Source organism: Gymnodraco acuticeps, unplaced genomic scaffold, assembly GCF_902827175.1.
Source record: "Gymnodraco acuticeps unplaced genomic scaffold, fGymAcu1.1, whole genome shotgun sequence".
Classification (NCBI taxonomy): Eukaryota; Metazoa; Chordata; class Actinopteri; order Perciformes; family Bathydraconidae; genus Gymnodraco; species Gymnodraco acuticeps.
In genome coordinates, this window is record NW_022992122.1 from 104,842 (window position 1) to 128,168 (window position 23,327).

General features: G+C 43.1%; 1 protein-coding gene across 1 annotated transcript in view; it reads left to right on the top strand.

Moving 5' to 3' along the window:
- The first annotated feature begins 10,519 nt into the window (after positions 1-10,519).
- The window catches only part of cnksr3 (cnksr family member 3), a 65,472-nt gene continuing 52,664 nt past the window's right edge, over positions 10,520-23,327 (top strand). Inside the window, exon 1 of the mRNA XM_034203182.1 lies at positions 10,520-10,716. Coding sequence (XP_034059073.1) covers positions 10,665-10,716 — 52 coding nt within the window. The 5' untranslated portion in view covers positions 10,520-10,664. The remainder of the gene's footprint in view (positions 10,717-23,327) is intronic.

Below are 23,327 nucleotides of genomic sequence, written 5' to 3' on the forward strand. Positions count from 1 at the left end.
AATATTCGTGCTGGTCAAATGGCGGTACTACACTTCCTTTAGGTTGCTGGGCCCGGAAACACTTTTTCCCATTGACTTACAAGGGGTAGGGGTGGTCTGTAATGAACGTTTGTATAGCCCTTATTAAAAACATTCGGTCCTCAAGTTGTAAAAATGTGCTAATAACGTTATTCTGAGAATTATTTTCCTCGGCATTATGAACGCGCATCTAACCCACGGGACCGCGCCGCCCGGCACGTTCATGTTCATGTTTCTCTTTACCCATGGATGCACAATAACAACGGACCATATCGCCTTACTGCCACGGAGCTGTAATAATGGATATATTGCACATGTTTGCTATAATTCATCATTTGTAAAATATCATACTACATGGGCTGTATGATGTAAATCTTGTACCGTAAATGTTGTATTAAATAAAGTTAATATTACCGACGTAGATTAACGTTCCTGTAGCTTCTTATTGCACTTGCAATTGTTTTAGTTACTTGTGGGCTAACATGAATAATCACAGTTACTATCCTTTTACTCCATCACATTTCAAAAAGAAATAGGCTATTGTTATTTTAACTCCACCACAGTAATCCATCATCAGCTTCACTTTTTAGATAAAGTTTTAACTCACAATTGATCATAACAGGCTTCAACATATACATTTGTATATATTACCAAGTGGTTTCATGTACAACCCACACAAGTATCATGCTACATGAAGCTCTGTTGCTTGGATATCACGAGATCCTGATGTCAGCGTAATATAAAAGTACATAACGATTGATGTGTAACTTAGCATAATTTACTAGCTAGCCGCTAGCTGCTAACTGCCGCCTCGTTAATATAAATCCAGTACCATGCTGTCATGAACGCGCGGTGCTGTTACGTGTACGCAAATTCACGTGCTTAATGTGAACAAGCCTTTTGGGCGGCGTGGTTAAAGTTGCGCATGCTCTATGAGCGCACATACGGGTACTTCTCAGGCATGCTGGGTAATCTGTGACGTTTCGCTCTCTCAAAAGTTGGGCCATTTTATCATCATGCGCTAATGAGCAACTCTCATAGGAATGAATGAGGCCCCGCCTCCCACGCTGTATCCAGTTCTTATTATACATCCATCAGTGCATGACATTAAGGATTTTGGGAGATGGCCCTGTGGGCCATCTAAGCTAACAGATGGCCCTGAGCCCAATAGAGATTGCCCTGAAAAATGCTCGCGGACTAAATGACGCACGAAGGGTTTGGGGGGCCTCCCCCTAGAACATTTAGATTTTTGCAGGTCTTAGATGCTGTCTGGTGCATTCTCTAGACTGAATTATAAGATGAACCACCACAATATAATATTGTTCAATTTTATTCTTCATTTCACTTGTTTGTTTGTTCTTGTTTGTGTTTGCTCGCTTGCATGCCCTGCATAGCTATAAGAAATACTTAAGTTGTTGCTCAAGACACTTTCCATCTGATGAAGGCAAATGCCTTCCCAGATGGAAAAAAGTAGAAAACATTACATTCAGTTATAACTGCCAAAACAAACATTATTTACACTATTAAAAATGTTTGTAATGTTATCTACTGTAAGTTGGTCGAACGAATGCCTCCTCATCCGGAAGCTGACCGAGCAGACCCGAGCAGCAGTCGAGAGGAGCCGAGCGCATCCGCGAAGCACACAAAATGGGACGTCAGAGTTCCCGTTAGCCGGCAAATCTAAATCTCATCGGTCAAAATTATTTCCCTTTAGCGGAATACCGCTTCAGTTGCGCCACTTATGTGACAGACAAGAAGAGTATGTGACAGACAAGAATAGTCAACTCTAATGTCTAACACTTAATGTGGAGAAAGAGATGTCCTGTATGGGTTGATTGTGCGTTGATCTGTTGGTAATGCCTCGGGGTTCCGGTGGGCATGTAAACAAATGCATAATGCTGCGCTATACTTTGCGGCCTCACCCGGTTGCATAGCGACGCTTATTGTTTAGGTGTCTTTTAATAAGCAGGTAGTCCTATCATTAGCTAGAACTAGCTGGATCTGATCGATATGGACATAAACACGAGTGAAGTCTAATCTGACGGGAGAGAGAGATCAGCTGCTGCTGACGAGTCGACACGCAGCTCTGCATGATCACATGCAGCGGTGAGCGGACAAAACACACACTTCAGGTTAGAATATCACACGTAGCTATTTTAATTACCTCTCAAACTACCTAAACTAGTTATAGATATGTTTAGTTTTACTGTCGGGTCACTCATTACTGGATCCGCGAGCTGCATGATACTGGCATAATAGATTGCCCGGTCGGGCAACCAGCAGGTGAGGCTCCATTGCCCGAGCTAAATACTATATGGCCCCGGGCCATCGGGCAGTCCTTAATGTCGAGCCCTGTCCATGATGGCCATGCGTCGGCCATGAAAGGCCAAATAAGGCGTGTCGCGGCCGACGGTGCGGGACACACCAAATTCAGTTTGGGCGACAGGGCACGCTTCGTCGTCCGACTAACACCGACGCCGATAATCGGCCTGGCGTGTCCGGGCCTTAGGTTGGATATTTGGTGAAGCTAGGTTTTAGGTTGGATATTCAGCGTCAGTTTATCTTGGCTGTATTTCGATGGTGAGCTCTTCTCCGCCATACAAGAAGTATCAAAATCAGAATCAAGTTTATTGTCCGATACGTTAACACATAAAGGGTATTTGCCCTGGTTGTGCGAACCTAAACAATCTAAGAAAAATAATTTGTAATGGTAGGTAAAAAAAAATATATATAAGGATCATACAAAATAAGCATTTTCAAGAAACTATTTAGCTTTAAGAAAAGAACACTAAAGACAAGTGTTTACACCAAATTTAAATATGTAAAGAACCGTAAAAGCTAAAAACACCTAGGACAGTCCGTAAATGGCAAACTACAGTGAATTATATTTTAAAGTGGAGGGCTGTGCTGACGTGTGCAAAAAAACCAGTCAGAGTTGAGCATGAACATGTCTCACAGTATTAAGAAGGAGAAAAGGAACAAGATGTTTTTCACACGATGGGCATTAATGTAATACATAATGTTTGTGGGGTGGATAAAAAGTCAGTGTCAGTGGGAGTCGAGACCGGTAGCAAGGCTTTCACTTGGGGACCATCAACTAATTACTCTTTCAATGAATACATTGACAGCTTCCCATTCATGTGAACAAAATCCACTCTAGAGCAAACATTTGTTGGACACACCTTTTTCAATTGGATTTTAATACTTGTAATAATATTATATTTTGATGGAAACATTTACATATTTCTTCAATCTTTTCCAGGTGATGTGACCTAATCACTCAATATCAGTGCTGGATCAAACTATTACACTGGCTGCAGTGCATAGGACACACCTCATTTTATTGCAGTTTAAAACTCTTAAGTATTATAAATTAATATTTTGAATCAAATAATTAGCGTATTTCTTCAATAGCTCCCAGGTCATGTGACTCAATATCAGTGCTGGATCAAATCACTACACTGGCTGCATAGGACACACCTCTTTTTATTGGATGTTAATACTCAAAATATGTTGTATTAATATCTTTATGATTTGATCAAACACTGATAATAAGTACACGAGCTGGGATCCATCAAGATATTCAGTTAAACATATTTAGAGTATTTAATTGATCAGCCTGAAGGGTTATTACATCATCTAACTAAATAACCTCTGACATGTCCAAATTGACCAATCGGCATCTAGTATTCAACTAAGCAGTGTAATAAGTATATTTAACACAACTAGGGCATCGATTATATGACATTTCAGGTGCTACAGAAAATGTCTTCTAATTCTTGAATTACCCTCAAACAGAACCCTTTAGAGGGGTTAATGTGAGTTCAATGTGTTATCTGAAGTCCGGTGTGAAGCTGTAGTGATGTTGAAATGTATTAGATCAGCTGCAGAGATCAATATCGGGTATCCAGGGTGTTGGCTTTCTGGAGCGATAAGGCAGCGAACGATACTAACAGTTAAGTCGACATTGCATCACATCTTATTTATGAGAGCTGAAGGGTCTCTGTTTTTGATGAAACTATCCATTTACATTTTATTTGCTTTAATGTAAAAAGAAAAATGGTTGGTCTGATTCAAAGCTAATGCAGGATGCTTGCTCGTCATGGAAGTTGTTTGCACTTCTTGTCTGAATGAGATGTGATGTAAAGGACATTCAGAGTACATAAACACTGCCCACTAAAACACTGGGAATACACGGAGAACAGAACACAGGGTTAGACTAAGATACACAGTTAGCAGATTATAAGGTCATCACATGTTATAAAGAGAGGACTGTTACTGACTTCATCAAGGCTGAAAGCCCCTCAAACACATCCCAGCACAGCAGAGCTAAATGAAAGGAGGGTCAAATGACTCTCCTGCACACAGAGATAATATAATGAGCTCAAGCTGCTTTATCTTCAAAACAATCAGTACGTATTTAAATGAGCTCTGAACTCGTCAGGCAATATAAGGAAGTAAAGAAAAGAGTAAAATGCCCTTTCCTCCTAAAGGAAGTTAAACCCAAGCTAAATAAATCTAAGTTAGAACAGAACAATGAGTAACTCAAAATGATCTTAAAGTCTTCCTGATGTGAAACATGAAGATGGATGTAGACGTTGTTGATCAGTGGAGTCTGATGGAGGCAGAAGTGTTGCTCAAACTGATTTTGTTCTCAGGAGGGGAGTTTGACAGAATAACTGAAAAAGTACACATTAAAAGTACTTCATTGTATTGTTGATAGCAGTCAAACTAGTACTGAGTCCAACAGGGTCAGTTTTATTAAGAACTTATGGTAAAACATATTTTTCTCGCAAATATAGCACACAAACTTGCATTATTTGACTCTTGTACTAGCGTCAGTGCCGCTTCTCTGCGCTTACCGTAAAGGCGGGATTAATCGCACACTCAAAAATGAAGAGCTGCTGATTTGACCAAGCAAACGCGAGAGACGGCTGAGTTGACCGCAGTGTTCTCTAGAGGTGTCTTTCACTTATGTGCAACCCGTGCCTATTGCCAAGCACTGATGTTATATCTTTATATTTTAGGCCAAGCTCAAAGTAAAAATCGATGAACTGCTCCATTGTTGTGCTTTCTGTGTTGCCGAAATACATTGAGCTAAATTAAATTTTCTTCCAATTTTCTTTTCTTCTCCATGTCCCCTAGGGGGCTCCGTACTATTGCCTAAGATAGCATGAGGTGACCTTTGACTTCACATTGTTATTGGAAAAAAATCCACATTTGTATTCAGTTGCTCTTAAAACATGATTCTGCCGGCTCATGCCCCAAAGTGCGGCTACTTAAGAGCTGCTTTATGGTCCCAAATGTAACTGGTAATTTTCATGATGGATTTTTTCTTTAGAAATATCTCGAGGAAAAACTTCAGGAAGCATTGTCCTATGTCATGCTTTTCTGGATATCACCCGTCCCCTTGTGTTCTGTATCTTCTGCATGTGAACGGTCTGCAAAGTCACAAACCCTCAAAGTGCACCCTGTAGCGAGTAAAGCTCTAACACAGAGAAGACCTGTCTGCTGCCCCAGAACGCCTCGTTGGACATTTATCTTTTTCCATTTGTTTCTTCCGGGAACCAAAATGGACCAATCCGCGGAGCTCCTCACACACCAGGACCTTTAGCGTAAATATTCAACTTGCATAGAGCTCCCTGGTTGGTAATAGACGAGTTGGGATCGCGGAGAAATGCTCTCCGCAGACTAGGGCTGCACGATTTTGGGAAAAAATCTTATTGCGATTTTTCTGACAAATATTGCGATTTACGATATTTGTTTTTTAGCGACCCAACAGAAGTTTATTGTAAAATGCGGCCATATCTCCGACTAGGAAGGTCACATCAACGTGCTCCCGTCTCTAGCACCCCGCAGCCCGAGCTACGAGTGAAAGAACTAAACTTACATGAAACTTCCGTTGGGTTGCTTTAAAGTCAAGCTTCAGTTTAAGATGCAGCCTGTAATAGAAACATGTGATGGAGCATCACTAACCTGACTCTGATGGTTCACCAAACCATCTAAAGCTCCATTGGAAGCCATTTGGAAAGGGCAGGTGATTGGATCAATCTGTCTATCACCTTCTATCATGGGCAACTTCTGATTGGTTAACAATGGCTGGTATGGGATCAGTATGCTGATGGGTCTGACTCTTCCAGCCGCTGCCTTCGCCCTCATGCCCGGCCCCCTGAGTTCGCCCGATGTGGCCTTCGCCCCTTTTTGAACTCTGCCTTGCCCCCGGGCCGTCTGCCCGAGACCCCCACCATGAACTCTGCCTTGCCCCCGGGCCGTCCGCCCGAGACCCCCACCATGAACTCTGCCTTGCCCCCGGGCCGTCCGCCCGAGACCCCCACCATGAACTCTGCCTTGCCCCCGGGCCGTCCGCCCGAGAACCCCACCATGAACTCTGCCTTGCCCCCGGGCCGTCCGCCCGAGAACCCCACCATGAACTCTGCCTTGCCCCCGGGCCGTCCGCCTGAGATCCCCACTATGAACTCTGCCTTGCCCCCGGGCCGCCCGCCCGAGATCCCCACTATGAACTCTGCCTTGCCCCCGGGCCGTCCGCCCGAGACCCCCATCATGAACTCTGCCTTGCCCCCGGGCCGTCCGCCCGAGAACCCCACCATGAACTCTGCCTTGCCCCCGGGCTGTCCGCCCGAGACCCCCACCATGAACTCTGCCTTGCCCCCGGGCCGTCCGCCTGAGAACCCCTCCATGAATTATGCCTTTCTTGGGCTGTCGATCCAGACCCGTCCTCCGGACCCCCTCCACCCACCCATTTGGACATTTTGGACTTTGTGTAGGGACGTCTGGAATCCGTCCCTTGGGGGGGGGGTTATGTCAGGATTTGAGTTTTGTGTGTCTAGTTTTGGGTTTATTTTGCTGTTCTGTTCTCCCTGTCTCGTGTTTTCCTCCTTGTGTCTTGTCTGGTCCTTCTCCCTGTGTTTTCCTTCCTGTCTTTCCCTGGTGTGTCTCATTGTCTGATTGTGTTCACCTGTTGCCCTTGTGTTTCTACCTCCCCTGCCCAGCTGTTTCTTGTCCAGTGATTACCCCTCTCTGTATCTAGTCTTGTCTCTTCCTGTGTTCCCCTGTCGGTTCATTATTTGTCTTCCCTTCACGTCACGCTTCATGTTTGTCTCTCCGGTCTTCCTCCATGTTTCTCACGGTCAGTTTTTGTGTTGTTGTTTTCTGTGCTACCGTTTCGAGTTCTGCCATGTATTGTTCATCAGCTTTTAAATAAAGCTCGCCTTTTGTTTCAAGACCTTTTTCCGTTTTTGTAGTCTGCATTTGGGTCCTACTTTTTCCACAAATCGTAACAGTCCCACTGTATCGCCGACCCGGAAACCACACCAGTCAGCCAGCTCACTGAGCAGAGAGCTTCGCAACGTCCCGACCAATCAGAGCACACTGGGCTCACAGGGAGGGGGGGGGCAGGAGCTCCAACAGAGAGTGAATACCCGGTGAATACACATACTATACAGAGATGCTGTGAGAAACCAATGTGAGTTTGGAAAATTGCACAGTATAAATCTATTCTAGTCGACCTCAACAATGGAATTATGTTCAGTAGCAATGGCCATGACATGGGACCTTTAAAAAATCAGGTCCAGATTTATGATTCAGGTGTTTTCTTTAGCATGGTTTGTTTATTGGCTGGGGGCTCTGTGTGTGAGGATCATGTTCTGGGAATTCTCCAGTGCCTTCAACACCATCCAGTCGCCCAGCTGCAGCACTCTGGGGGGGGATCACCACCTCACCTCCTGGATCCTGGACTACCTCACCAACCATCCACAGTACGAGAGGACCAGGGACTGCCATTCAGACACCATCATCTGCAGTACTGGGACCCCCCAGGGGACGACAGGGAGTACAGGGAACTGACGCAGGACTTCACCCTCTGGTGCCAGAGGAACGGGAAGACCAAGGAGCTGGTGGTGGACTTCAGACAGCTCCAACACACACCCCCCCACACCAGTGAACATCCAGGGAGACATTGAGATTGTGGAATCGTACAGATACCTGGGTGTTCAACTGAACAATAAACTGGACTGGACTGATAATTCTGCTGCTCTGTACAAGAAGGGACTGAGCAGACTCTGCTGATGAGAATGAGGTCTTTCGCGGTGCAGGGGGCACTCCTTCAGACATTTTATGACTATGGAGACAACAGCCATCTTTTATGGCCTGGTCTGCTGGGGCAGGAAGCGCCTGAACAGACTGGTGAAGAAGGCCAGCTCTGTCCTGGGGAGTCCTCTGGACACTGTGGAGGTGGTGGGAGAAATTAATCCAAGCCCTGGAGGAGCTGGAGCACCATAGGGAATTGTAACCTCCATATCAACCAGTGCCTCCGTGATACTGCATCTATTGTATCTGAGAGGTTTCTATTTCTGACTGAGCTGCTCCATCTTTAAATTACAATACACTGGCTTAAATCATGAATTTCTGTAATTGAAAATAGGTTATCGATAATAGGTGTGTTGACCTGCACTGTAAATGAATAAAATCTACTATATTCAAACTTGTCTTTGTACAGTGTTTCTTTCCTGACTATGAGTTGTTTCTTGTATTTTCCAGTGAAGTCAAAATGTGTGCTGTGAGAGGTCACCGGTCACCGCCAACAGGTTTAACACTTATTTGATCAAATACTGCCCCCTGGTGGTCACAGTAGTATGCAAACCTAAAAAGGGAATGTCCTGCATTAAATATCAGGTCCAGCTTTATGATACAGATGTTTTCTGTAGCAGTGTTTAAATGTATAGGTTTGAACCTTAACTAATGTTTGATTGACCTGTTTCATGCCTCTCTAAAATAGATTTAGAGAAAATACTGGAACACCTCTAAAAACACTAAAGGATAGAACTACTGACAAAGGGAACATTAAGTGAAAGGAAAAGGCAAAGATGTTAAGTATCTTAGCAAGATCATTGCACATCCAGTCTGTTTCATACGACACTATCCGATTATAAAACCTCTCCTGTGTTCCTTCTGTTTGCTTTTGAATTTTGGTCAAGTTCTTATTGTAAGTGCACTTTTGTATACACTTTTTAAACTTTTCGAGGTGAGTGATGTTTAAATGGATTGTAGTAGCATCAAAACAATTTGAGTTGTTTCATTATAACCACATCCCTATCAGTTAAACTGATCAGAGTCTGAGTCTTGTGAAAGGAGATGTCATTTGTTGTGTTTCATTTATTTACTAAAGTGTGTTTGTTCCTGAGGTGACGCCTTTCTGTAGCTCTTTCCGTGTTAACGGCTGCTTTTTGCAAATATGTTGTAATTGTATGTGTGTTTCTTCGGTCCTCCCGTAGGACACAATAACATATTAGATTTATAACCAAATGTTATGAATGTCGAGCCCAGTGCACTTCAAATTTAAATATTTGACACCTTCCTTTATGTCTTGCAGCACTCTGCTGGTATTTACACACTATTACATTTATACAGTATTCCATCAGGAAGAAATGTAGGGATAATGGCTATTACCATCATTCATAATATTTAGTGTTTTTAAATGCCAATCTTTATGTTTCAGATTCATTGACAGCTCCTGTTGCCATGGCACAATGCAGAGGATTCAAGCAGTTCCTCGGATTTGTGGCATCCATGTTTCTCTTTGCGTTGTCCTTTTCCCAATGGGACAAAAAAAAACAGTGTAGAGGTCTCTCAATACTCTAATTTCCCGAGGAGAGAGGAGGGGAGCCGAGGAGAGAGGAGGGGAAGCAGCAGGCGGTTAGAGAAATGAGAACTCCTCTCCTCTGAGCGGTCATTTTAAAGAGACGTCCATTAATGATGACAGGAGGCTCAGCAGCCTGATGGACAGATGTGTTCATGACCACTTATATATTTACTTTGATTCATTCACAGTGCGGTATAATGAGACAATAACAGGCTACAGATGCGGGGACACACACACACACACACACACACACACACATATATTTATGTAAATATATACAATTTCAGAATTAAACAAGTATGAGAGCACTCTCATAATAACGTAACACAATCAGAGACTGGATATATCCCCCCCCCCTCTCTGGTCGCTGAAATGGGGAATTGAAATTATTATTAGGTTTTTAGGTTGTGATGCTTCTGAATAATACATGAACTCTCAATTATATATGTATTATATATAATAGAAATGCTTTAAGTTTATAGTCTGTCCTCAAGCTTCTTAAAGCTTTTTGGGATGTCCCATTTTACTCGTCTCCTTTATGTCTAATTACTGTACTAGTATTTTTATTTATTTGAAAAGTTCTTATTTGTATTTTTCCTATCATGAACCACACATCCAGTCGTTCCCACTGCAAATGAACGCAGCATTAACACACACCCGTATATGATTGGAGGAGAAGGGAGAGAGGGGCGTGGTTAAAGCTAATGGTTTCGCATCATCAGCGCACCCTTATCTGATTGGAGGAAAAGGGAGAAAGGGGCGCGGTCTGAAGCCAACGTTAACCCGACACCCGCCCCTCGCGCGTGTGTTTTGCTTTGACTGTAAACTTTCTCCTCGAGCTCCGTCAGTTGGTCGCTGACCGTGGGACCGTTTGTATCGTGTTGTGTCTGCGTTTTAACGGAAACTCCTCCGGTAATCATGTCCAATTAAACGGGTTAATTCGGTATTTTGGAGTTGGGGGAGATTGAAATACATCCCGTCGTGAGACATGGAGGCTGTGAGTAAGTGGACCCCGCAACAAGTGGTGGACTGGATGAGAGGTGAGCGATAACCGGACCCAACGAAGCTAACGGTCACTCTGTTAGCAAACAGTCTATGGTTAGCAGTTATTGAAGTGAACAATTGAGATGTTAGTTTGCATTGTGTGCTTAGGAATACATACCGGCTAGTTCACTGCTGTTTAATTTAACAGCAGCTGCATCTTTACCTTTCCTGACCTTTTATTGAATACATTTGTATTGTCTTTTTCAGTACTTTGTTGTTATCTTACATTAAAGCACATAACAGTCATCTGAAGTATAGTCGTGTAACAGTGGTGGGAGAAGTACCTTCATTCTGTACTTTAAATATAAATTCAAATTAAAAGTTCTGCATTAAATATTTAACGGAAATATAAGTACATAAATGTATTAGCAAAATAATACAGTTAAAGTACCAACATTGGAGGTACTCGATATTGTCTTTGGTATATATATATATATTTAAATCTACTCAATGTTACTTTCCACAATGAGTTTATATGCAATAGTTGATGTGGTGTTTTCTGTGTCATTATGCTATAGAGTGAGAAGTTTATGAAAGCTGTAACTTGCTTTGGTTACCTGGGCTTGTTTTTCAGAGGTGTACATTAAAGCAGCATTGAAACAGTTAAAAAGGTTTACTTAAATTGCCAAATAAGACTTTTGTGTCCATGCTTTTTGTCCACACAGTTGGTTGTTCGGCTCTGTTGACTCAGCACCAGGCTGCCTTGTTTACCCTTTTTTTAACCCATTTTCCTGCTTGGTTGTTAAACTTGGCCGTTGAGAGGCAGATCGATCTGCACACGGCACTGAGCCGTGTATTTGTTTTCATCATAGAGTCATTAAGCCATAAACAGGCCCTACCAGGAATCACATCATCCATGAAAAGAGGCTCATGATTGTGCTTTGATAAAGACCTGTTTTTAATTCGGTGATGTTTGAACAAGCAGCAGGGAAACTGTTTCTGTGGCAGCTTTCAAGACACCATTTGTGTCTTCTTGAGACAATTGTTGTTTTTAGATTTGAGATTTTTGCATTCTTGAAAGTAACACATTAAAAAGAACAGCTTGTTATCAGTGCATATTTTAAAGATTTCAATTCTGGGCTAGAACAACCTGGAAAACTAAATATGGCCTTAAACTGTTTTGAAAACCGGTGACCTAGAAACTTCCGATGTGCATCGACACAACATATACTGGTTCTGAGGAGGATGCTGGATGTGCATTAGAAGATTTAGTTTGTGTTGAGGAAGAAATTGAAAATAATGAATACTTTCTGGGCATGTTTGAAGCATGTTGAAATGAAATGGTGCATTCGTTTATTTCATTCCACTGACGTTGGGTCAGTCTTTGCAAGTGTCCTGTAAGTGGCCCTCAGAGTTTAGGAATATTTAGCGGGATGTGCTGCCATTTGTTAATGATGACAAAGATGGCCACCATAAACAATGACTGCTTTATTGTCTGTGACTTCTTCGAGTTTGGCTTTTGAACTGAGGAAAACATGTAATTAACTCAAAAAAAGGCCAAGACTTCGTAATGTGTCCGAGTGCATCCCATCTGTGTACCAGATCAAGGTGAAAGTGAGCGTCCTTTGAGCCCAGCTTGTCCCCCGACAGCACAAACACACAAACACACACATACCAACACACACGTCATTATCACCACAGACAAAGCAGAGCGGGGTCCATAAAGACTCGGACAAAAGCCGCTCTTCACAAAGGTCGGCCTCCTGTCGTGTTCGGGGTCAGGAGGTCGCTCGGACACTTTTACCACATCTCACCATCACACTTTTGTTCTGCATGAAAAGAGTGACACACACACACACACACACACTGCGGTCAGTCACATGACCTGAGGGCTCAATTAGGCTCGTTCTCTCTCTATTACTTCGTGCAAATCCACTCTGGGGTCAGATTAAGACGCAATGCTCCTAAATAACCCGATCCAGGAAATCTGAATCAAGAATGTGCTGTTCATTTCTAAAACAGCTGTTTCCTGTAGTTTATATCCAACGAACAGGAGGAGGACGTGCATTGGTTGCGACTATTTTCAGCGGCTTATCAATCCACTTTTGGGGTTCTAGTGTTTTCAGTGAAACAGCAGAGCAGATTGCTGCCTCTGGTTGCAGGCAGTGAGGGTGTGTGTGGTGTGTTTGTGTGTGTGGTGTGTTTGTGTGTGTGGTGTGTTTCTGTGTGTGGTGTGTGTGTCTGTGTGTGGTGTGTTTCTGTGTGTGTGTGTTTCTGTGTGTGGTGTGTTTGTGTGTGGTGTGTTTCTGTGTGAGTGTGTTTGTGTGTGTGGTGTGTTTCTGTGTGTGGTGTGTGTGTCTGTGTGTGGTGTGTTTCTGTGTGTGGTGTGTTTGTGTGTGTGGTGTGTTTCTGTGTGTGGTGTGTGTGTCTGTGTGTGGTGTGTTTCTGTGTGTGTTTCTGTGTGTGGTGTGTTTCTGTGTGAGTGTGTTTCTGTGTGTGTTTCTGTGTGTGGTGTGTTTGTGTGTGTGTGTGTTTGTGTGTGTGTTCTTTACAGTGTACTACTCAAGCAACAGGTTCTTTTAATGGAAGGTGTTGTCAGTCTAGTTGAGTCTCTCGCAGGCTGTCACCGAGCTCCTTCAGCTGACCACAAACATCTGACACAAATGCCTTGAATAACCCTGGAATATCACAGGCATGATGCAGGTGCTTTCTAACGGAGGGAAAAGTCACACAATGGGTTTCTTGAATCTTTTTTTTTTTTTTTTATATTTTTATTCACATGTAAAAAAAGAAAAGAAAGTGTAACAGTGCATTACAGCAATTAAGGCATTTTCATTTTTTCCCTCCCAAAAGAACCCTTACTCACTTTCCCTTAACCCCGCCCCATCCCAACCACCCCTCTCCCGGAGCACTGAGGCAACAGTACATCAATACAATACAAAATGATAGATACAATAATATACATATACATACATACTAACACATATCCAGGGATGCCACATGGGCTGCCTATGTGGTGGACAGGGGAGTAATCATATCAGAATTATAGACGGATAAATAAAGGGAGAATCCCTACAGCGACACCATATCAGGGGGAAGACGGTCTACATAGCTGATCAGTGGCCTCCAATGAGCGTAAAACTTATCTGAGGAACCCCGGAGAGTAAACTTAATTTTTTCCAACTTTATAAGAGACATAGTATCACTCAGCCACATTTGAAAAGAGGGAGGTAAAGGAGATTTCCACAAAAGAAGGATTTTCCTACGAGCAATCAAGGAGGTAAAGGCCATGACATTGGTTTGAGTGTTTGTAATGTTGATTCCATCTGGGGGCCTACCGAAAATAGCTACATGAGGGGATGGAGAGATTTTTAGACCTACAATTTCAGAAATACATTCGAAGAAAGATTGCCAGAAGCTAGATAATTTAGGGCACGACCAGAACATGTGAGTCAGGTCGCAGGGGGCCTGGGAGCATCTATCACACCGGTCATCCAATCTATCTGGATAAATCCTGGAGAGCTTAGCCTTGCTATAATGTAGTCTATGGAGAACTTTAAACTGTATTAGGCTGAGTCTAGCGCAACTGGAGGATGAGTTAACGGCTCTCAGGGCCTTCTTCCAAAAGTCATCAGAGAAGGTGAACTGTAGTTCCTTTTCCCAATTAGTTCTAATCTTGTTAATGGCAGATTCATCAACCGGAGAAAAAAGATCATAAAAGTAAGAGACATGGCGCCTAGACAAAGTTCTTGCTCTAAGTACAAGATCCACTCCACTGGGAGGCAGGGATTGAGGGAATTGTGGAGAGTGGGTCTTAGCAAAATCCCTTAGTTGAAAGTATCTAAAGAAATCAGATCCTCTTAGATTAAAGGCAACCCGTAGTTGGTCAAAACTGGCAAACAGGCTATCAATGTATAACTCCCCTATGCAGCGGAGGCCTTCCCTCTTCAAGTGAGAAAATCGGGGGTCAATTGTGGCTGGTAAAAATAGATGGTTGTTACAGACAGGAGTTGCTTGAGGAAGAGTAAGCCAACCAAAGTGACGTCTAACTTGTGCCCAGATCTTTAAAGTGCCAATTACAACGGGGTTAGATGTGAATTGTGAGGGGGAAAGGGGCAGAGTGCTACACGCGAGGGCTTGAAGTGACGTGGATCAACATGAGTTGGCCTCCACAAGACACCAGTCACTCTGGGGTGAAGTGAACCAGAGCATGATCTTGTGTGTGTTTGTGGCCCAGTAGTAACCAATAAGGTTAGGTAAACCAAGCCCACCCAGGAACCTGTCCCTCTGCAGTAATGGTCTACTAGCTCTTACATGTTTACCAGCCCAAATAAATGAGGAAATAATATTATCAATAGCAGTGAAAAAAGATTTAGGCAAAAAAATAGGTAGGCATTGGAACATTTATAGATATCTGGGCAGTACATTCATTTTTATTGTCTGAACTCTTCCTGCTAAAGAGAGTGCCAGATGGCCCCACCTCTGCAGGTCAGATTTGACTGTTGCCGTCAGGACAACAGATAAAGGACAGTAAGATTTTGTTCCCGTAGCGCACTAAAAGACTGCGTGATTGCAATGCCCAGATATTTAAACCCTGAGTTGGATATTCTAAAAGGCAACGACAACGGAGGTAATTCTGTAGCCAATTGGTTGATAGGGAAACATTCACTCTTTTGGATGTTTAATTTGTATCCTGAAAATGAACCAAAAGTGAGAGAATGTGTGGAGTACTTTAGTTGGTGGGCCAGGAGACGGCCAGCTTTATCGCCATGTTCATATATAGACCCTCGTGAGTGTAGAAGGAGTAGTTCAGCCTCTCTTGTTAGGAGAAGGTCAAGTTCTGTTTGGAGCCCCATCCGTTCTTTAGATAGATCAGGTGATTGAGTGGAAAATAGTTGGTTGTCTAGATTAATGATAGATTCTTCCAGTTCTCTTTGGCGTGCTCTACGAAGTTTATTAACATGAGACGTATGCGAGATGATCTTACCCCTAAGAAAAGCTTTAAGGGTTTCCCAGAGTAGGGACGCAGAGGTCTCTTCATTTTGGTTGGTCTCACAGAAGAATGCAATTGATTCCGAAATACACTCACAAAAGGCTGCATCAGAAAGTAAAAGAGGGTCAAGACGCCAGAATCTAAATTCCTTAGGCTTATGATCAAAGTGAAGGTCCAGGATCACAGTTGAATGATCTGATACAGTTATCGGTGAGTACTGAACGGAGACAATCGACGAAATAAATGTTTTATCAACAATAAAATAATCTATGCGAGAGTATGAACGATGTGCATGGGAAAAGAAAGAGTATTGCCTAGCCGAGGGGTGTAAAAATCTCCACGGGTCGACGTAGCCATAGTGGTCCATAAAAGCAGAGAGAGTCTGTGCCGTTTTAGAGGGCGCTACAGTTCTGGAACTAGATCTGTCTAGTGTTGGGTCTATAACACAATTCATATCTCCTCCCAGTATCAATAGATGGGAATTCAAATTGGGGATGGTGGAGAATAGCGATTTCACAAAATTATGATCATCCCAATTGGGAGCATACACAGAAACTAAGATGACCGGCTTCTGATAGAGAGTACCAGAAATGATGACATAACGTCCATTTGGATCTAAAATTGTATTAGTAGGGGTGAAATTTACTTTTTTCCGAATTAAAATGGCTGTGCCCCTTGTCTTTAGGTTAAATTGTGAATGAAACATTTGTCCAATCCACGGCCTATTCAGCTTTCGCTGATCAGATTTACAGAGATGTGTCTCTTGTATAAACATTATATCCGCCTTCAGGTTTTTAAGATGTGTCATAATCTTTGTGCGTTTCACCGAAGCATTCAACCCACCAGTGTTCAAAGAGAGTATCCTGACCGCCTGTCCACCACCAGTCCCTGTACCAGTTATATTAGCCATGACACTGCATACAGCATCGAAGGTGTAAGATCAGCCTTAGAACATCCACAACTAAAAATGGAGAGAACAGTGTACATAAAGATGACAAAACAGAATGTAAATGAGACAGCTGCCTCAAACAAATGGAAACCTGTAGCCCCATCAAGATAAATGCCCCACCCTCTCCCTCCCATCCTCTACTCCCTCCCACCTCCTCCCATGCCCTAGACCCCCTCCCTCCCCACCCCTGAGCTCCATCTGCCAATGAAATTGGCAATAACTTCCCTACCTGAATCATCTCTCCTTCTTCAAGGTGTCTCAGTACCCACATCATGCAGATACAACCTCCTTAGTAAGTGTAACAATTGTGAACAGCAAATGTTAACAAGAACATTGCAAAAGTGCAAGAACATCCCGGGTATAGTGTAAATACAAAAATGAAAACAATTAAATTAAATTAAAATAGATGTAAACATGTCACATCGTCTGCTGACTTGGCCGAGCAACGTTAGTTATAAAATAAATGACGTCCCAACAGAACGACGGCTGTAAAGTGCCCAGAAACAATTGTGAACAGCATGAGTTAACAAGGACATTCGAAATAGTGCAAAAAACACCCCGGGTATATAGTGTAAATATACAGATGTAATCATACAAAAAATAAATGTAGACAACATGTCGCATTGTGCGCTGTCATGGCTAGGTAACGTTAGATTATACAATCAATTGTGTCCCAACATAACGGTTGTAACGTACCCAGTCCACCATCAATGCAGCGCCAGCGCGGTTTAGCCTAGCCTAGCCCAGCTTAGCCACCACTAGCCTAGCACAACATCAGTGGTTAGTTAGCCGGCTCGCGTTCATAGCCAGCTGCAACGGCTACAGCCTCCAGGGGCGAGGGGAACCTTTTCTTAGCCCCACTTCCAAGTGTGATCTGCAGGCGAGCAGGGAACAGAAGAGCCGGTCTGAGGCCTAGGTTGTACAGCTTTGACATGATGTCTCGGTATTTCGCCCGCTGTTCGAGAACCTCCTGTGTGAAGTCCTCGTAGATCTGCACTGGTGTCCCACGGTAGCGGAGATCCCCTCGTCTCTTGCGGGCCTCCCGGACAATCAGGTCCTTTACTTGGTAGCGACGCAGCCGCAATATCACAGGTCGCGGTCTCGTCCCTGGCTGCGGCCTAGCAGCCGGCGCTCTGTGTGCACGGTCCAGCTCGGGAGGGGATGAGAGAGTTTTATTGCCTAGCAGCTCCACCAAAAATTCAGAAAAGAAGGTTGTAGGCCGGGGTCCCTCAATAGACTCAGGAAGTCCAATGATTCTAATGTTATTTCTGCCGCTCCGACCTTCCAGATCTGCGGTCTTCGCAGCTAGCTTAGCATTGCTATCTGCTAATACCGCACACTTCTCCTCGAGTATACGGAGTCGCTGATCTTGCAGATTGGCATTGGTCTCAAGAGAGTCTATTTGTTCCCCATGTTCTGCTACTGTGGTCTGCGTTTGGTTCAGCTTCGCCTCCAGTACCGCAAAGGCAGCTTTGAAGTCAGCTGAAATGCTAGCTCTGTGCTCTTCAAGCAGGCTAATTATGCTAGCCATGTCCGCGCCAGCAACTTCACTTGCACTTGAGACAGCAGTTTCGGTCTTTTTTGCCTGTTTCGTCTCCGTTTTCAACGCAGGTTTCGGCATCACATCGGCTTGTTCTGATTTATAGTCCAAATTATGTTCACACAATACGGGTTTAACTCAACTTCGGTGGTTTTAAATTAAATGTAGAAAGTAAAATCGTGGGAGAACGAGACAACGCAGCCCTCACATGTTCGTCCAACCGGAAGTCCCGGTTTCTTGAATCTTAAAGGTAGGTAGGTAAGAATAGAGAAAGCAGCTCGAGTGCGCTTGAATCTGAAAGTACGCAGCCGGAAAAAATCTGCCCCTTCCTTCAGACTTCCTCACAGAGCCCCTCCTCCAACACACAGATGGAAGGCTGACAGGCAGGTAGGCCATCCAGTTACTTTAGCCGGCTCAGATGATTGGTCGAGCTTTTTACAGATGACATTTTAATGGATTTGTTGTCAAAGCACTTCAGATATTCATTGATATCGGATGTTAAGAGCATTCCATGGAATATAACAAGTGTATCTCGAGCCGGTTTCTCAAACTTACCCCACCTTTAATTTAAGATAGATTACTAGTATTGAATCAGATATTTAGATTAAGTTAAAGAAGATGTGCTTTATTCAACCCCATATTGAAAAAAATCAAATATGTTTGAAATTGATATTCAACAAGGTAGTTTTTAAGGACACATACAATGCATTAAAAAAATACTTTAAAGAGTAATTAAGACTCATTTCCTAACTCACATCTGGTCATTTAAATCTAAGCTTTTCAATGTTTTGGACACATTTGAGTCGATACTGAAACAACACACACTATAATGAAACAGTGAGAGTCTCTTTTTATGGCTTTCATGGTTATTTCATGTTTTGGTAGCTAGAGCTAACGTATATCAGTCAGCTGTGTCTCGAGGTAACCAGCGTGTTCAGACAGATCACATTCTTCCCTCTGCTCGTCTGACAGGTGCCGTCACACATGGCAGCGAGATGACGACTGAACAAATAACACATGCAGTGTTTAAGAAGGGCTGGGAGAGAAAATAACAATGAGCCAGAAGCATAATCCACGAGCTGGGCGATGCATCAGATACAAAACAGTAGGGTTTGATTCAGTTGAATTTAACTAGGTGAGAACAATATTTTTGGACGACAAATTTGAGCTACTGTACTTTTCATGCCATTTTTACATCCTCTCCACTTAAGTTGAGGGGTATATATAGTGCTTTTACTTTGCAAACAATACCTACTCAAACCTACGTTAATGCATGGGTCATTATGATCTAATCACATAATGTAGAACTCTAACTAGGTGAGGAGGACACATCTATTTTCACCAGCCTACATTCTGTGAACCTTTTTCAAGAATTCTAACACCACAAAGAAACATCTTATTGATAACCCTGGATTTACCCCCCATCTCGTAACTTAGCAACTTACATTATAACTAGGGATGCACGATATTAGTTTTTTGAAACCGATAACTTCCTGCTTCTCAAGACCGATACCGATAATAATATAATATATATATATATTAAATGTACCTGTAGTTTTTGCACACCTGGTGGTAAAAAAAAGACTAGTAGTGAGCAAATGACATGAGCATTACTACTATGAACAAAACAAAGCCAAGAACAGTTTTGACTCTCGTCAAGCGCCATCATTTCTATGATGAAGTTAGAGATCGTTTTAGCCCTGGGGTCGTCTCTGGCAAACTTCTTGCCTTTTCCAAAAGCCTCGTGGATAGGTAAAAGCCCCGGTGCCTTTGCAGCTGGCTTTGGATTCGCCGCTAGTTTAGCAGCGCAGGCGTCTTCGTACGCTTTTAACACACCATCGTGGCGATGGCGATGTTTCAGGTGACTAATCAGAAGTATTATAGCTCGTTGCCTTTCTCCCTCCTCGTGGAACTTCTGCATTTGTTAATACAAATAGCAAGCGAACTATCTAACTCTGAAGCTATGAAATAGTCCCATACTACCGGCGACATGTTTGTTTACTGTCCTGGCTTCACGGCCGCACACCATTTACGTCACAGCCAGGCATGAGTTAGGGAGCGCTGGATTTGTGAAGAACTCCCCTCTTCCTAAACCACTAATACCACAGTACTGGCCAAACGGGAGGAGCCGAGTGAAAAACAAGCGCCCCTCATCCCAATCCACAGCGCAGTATTTCTTTCTTTTTTTTTACCCAAAAAATACATTGTATATTATCGGGGCTATTAATACTGGTATCGGGTTTATCGGGATGACGTCATAATTCCTAATATCGGGCCGATAATTATCGTGCACCACTAGTTATAACCCTTTGACACAGCATTTCCTTTGACATTTATCCGACTCATTGGATGATTGCCCAATTTTTTAAATCCTGTCATCTTCAACAGGTTTTTTTCTATTTCTATCTTGCACTTTGACTTGTTGACCCTCCTGTTCCTCCCTTCTGTTGTTCTGCCAAGATACACTTGTGTTATCCCTCAAAATGGTGAACATCAGTCTGAGGAATGTGGTCAAACAAAGCCCTTCCTGCCTGCACGGTCTTTGAAGGAAGGAAGCTGAGAAACATATTTGCAATATAATTATCAAACAATGTGCGCTTGTTTATCTGTGAAGAGGCGTACGTCGCTGCACATTTCTGCTAGCTATAATCTGGTTTTATTATTTACCTGTAAAACGAAATCCTTTATTGTCTCACCACAAATATATTGATGTAAAATACACAACAAGTGAAGTCACAAACACACATGTCCATAGATGTCCAAAACAATGGCATTAGTGCTGCTGAGACGCACATTAGTGTTTCTGTGGGAACTGAGCTGTGGTAGTCAGGGATATCAGCGTGACTCACGTAACGATTTATTAATAGATCCTAAAGCAGATTGTGAGATTTGATCAGCTTGCGTCATATGCGTGAACAACTGAATGAGTCAAACCTGCATGTAGTGATGTCACTGTGGCACAGCAGGAATAGCTTTTGGAAAGATTACAGAGTTCCATGATTCATGATCCTCAGAGGGTGAATCTCTGGGATCATCCTTGAGTGCCAGCATCCGCTCAGAATGCCTACTTCTCCAGCCCTCTGAAGCTAACGTTAACAGGCTTAACGATGTCAGCTTGCTCAATTTTAGCATTTATCGTAATAACAAAAAACATTTCTAACGTTCCCTGTGTGTAAAAATGATTTCTGAGGTTTCCTCTTACAAATGTTAAAAGTAAAAATCATCAAACTCTCTAACCTGCAGAAACGTTTCATGGATCATTTGTTAGCGCCGGATGAATGCCCCCTGCTCACAAGAAGTTACGATTTGGTGAGATGTTGTCATTTGTATAATCAACACCTCTGAAACATGCTTTAACCCTAACCGCTCTGCTCGGTTTGAAGACGAGTTGAATTCCCCACAAAGTGAGTCGAGAGTAGAGTTTTACACTGTTGAGCATCATCGTGCTGTCAGACAGAGATATGCCATTAACACATTTCAACTCCGTATTCCTTTAGAGAAGGCATTGTATTTACTTTTCATTGGTGTCTCACAAACACACTCCTCCATCATCTAACCTCCAAAAAGTACATCATGACATGTTTTTATCCATTTCCCAATGCTACGCCTCATCGCACGTTGACAGTGAACCGCAGCAGGAATGTGTATCGATAAAGAATGTGTGGAATATGCAATTTTGAGAAAACAATGACCAGCAGCACTCCCTTCAGCTCTGTCTGTCTGTGTGTGTGTGTGTGTGTGTGTGTGTGTGTGTGTGTGTGTGTGTGTGTGTGTGTGTGTGTGTGTGTGTGTGTGTGTGTGTGTTGTGTGTGTGTGTGTGTGTGTGTGTGTGTGTGTGTGTGTGTGGTGTGTGTGTGTGTGTGTGTGTGTGTGTGTGTGTGTGTTGTGTGTGTGTGTGTGTGTGTGTGTGTGGTGTGTGTGTGTGTGTGTGTGTGTGTGTGTGTGTGTGTGTGTGTGTGTGTGTGTGTGGTGTGTGTGTGTGTGTGTGTGTGTGTGTGTGTGTGTGTGTGTGTGTGTGTGTGTGTGTGTGGTGTGTGTGTGTGTGTGTGTGTGTGTGTGTGTGTGTGTGTGTGTGTGTGTGTGTTGTGTGTGTGTGTGTGTGTGTGTGTGTGTGTGTGTGTGTGTGTGTGTGTGTGTGTGTGTGTGTGTGTGTGTGTGTGTGTGTGTGTGTGTGTGTGTGTACAGGGATGGTTGGTGTTTTACACGGTATGTTCTAGGGCTGCTCGATTATGGCAAAAATCATAATCTCGATTATTTGGGTCAATAATTGATATCACGATTATTAAAAACGATTATCCATTTACTTTGAAAACATCCATTTATTAACTCAACTGAAAATAATAATAAAAAAATAATCGTTTTATTTCGATTACGTTGTTTTCGTAATCGTTGCAAGCCATAATCGTAATTGCGATTCAAATACGATTAATTGAGCAGCCCTAGTATGTTCCCCAAATTGGATCAAAACGGTTCAAAGCAGCTCTTTTAAATATCATTGGACATTTATCAATCAATCAATCTATCAATCAATCAATGTTTATTTATAGCCCAATATCACAAATGTTACATTTGTCTCAGTGGACTTCAGTTTGTACGGAATATCAGTATGACAATACGACACCCTCTGTCCTTAGACCCTCTGTCCTTAGACCCTCTGTCCTTAGACCCTCTGTCCTTAGACCCTCTGTCCTTAGACCCTCTGTCCTCAGACCCTCTGTCCTCAGACCCTCTGCCCTTAGACCCTCTGTCCTTAGACCCTCTGTCCTTAGACCCTCACATCGTACAAGGAAACACTTCCGGAGAAAACCCACAGTTTAAAGGGAACATGGGAGAAACCTCAGGGAGAGCAACAGAGGAGGGATCCCTCTCCCAGGACGGACAGACGTGCAATAGATGCCGTGTGTAAATTGAAAAGATAATACATTTGCAACATAGGTAGTCCAAATGTTTGGAAATGCATGTGTGTATAATAGGAAGATGAATCCACGAGGATATCCATCCAGGACCTATGATCCAGGACCACAGCCACGACTCAAGATCCAGGGCTCGCGATCCAGGACAGAGGAGCGCAGGATCATCCATGACTCCGGATCCCGGCGTATACAGACACCAAAAAGAAAGACATTTGGGAAAGCTGGGTTAATCGGAACATGAGAGTACACAGGTATAGACAGAGAGAAGGAAG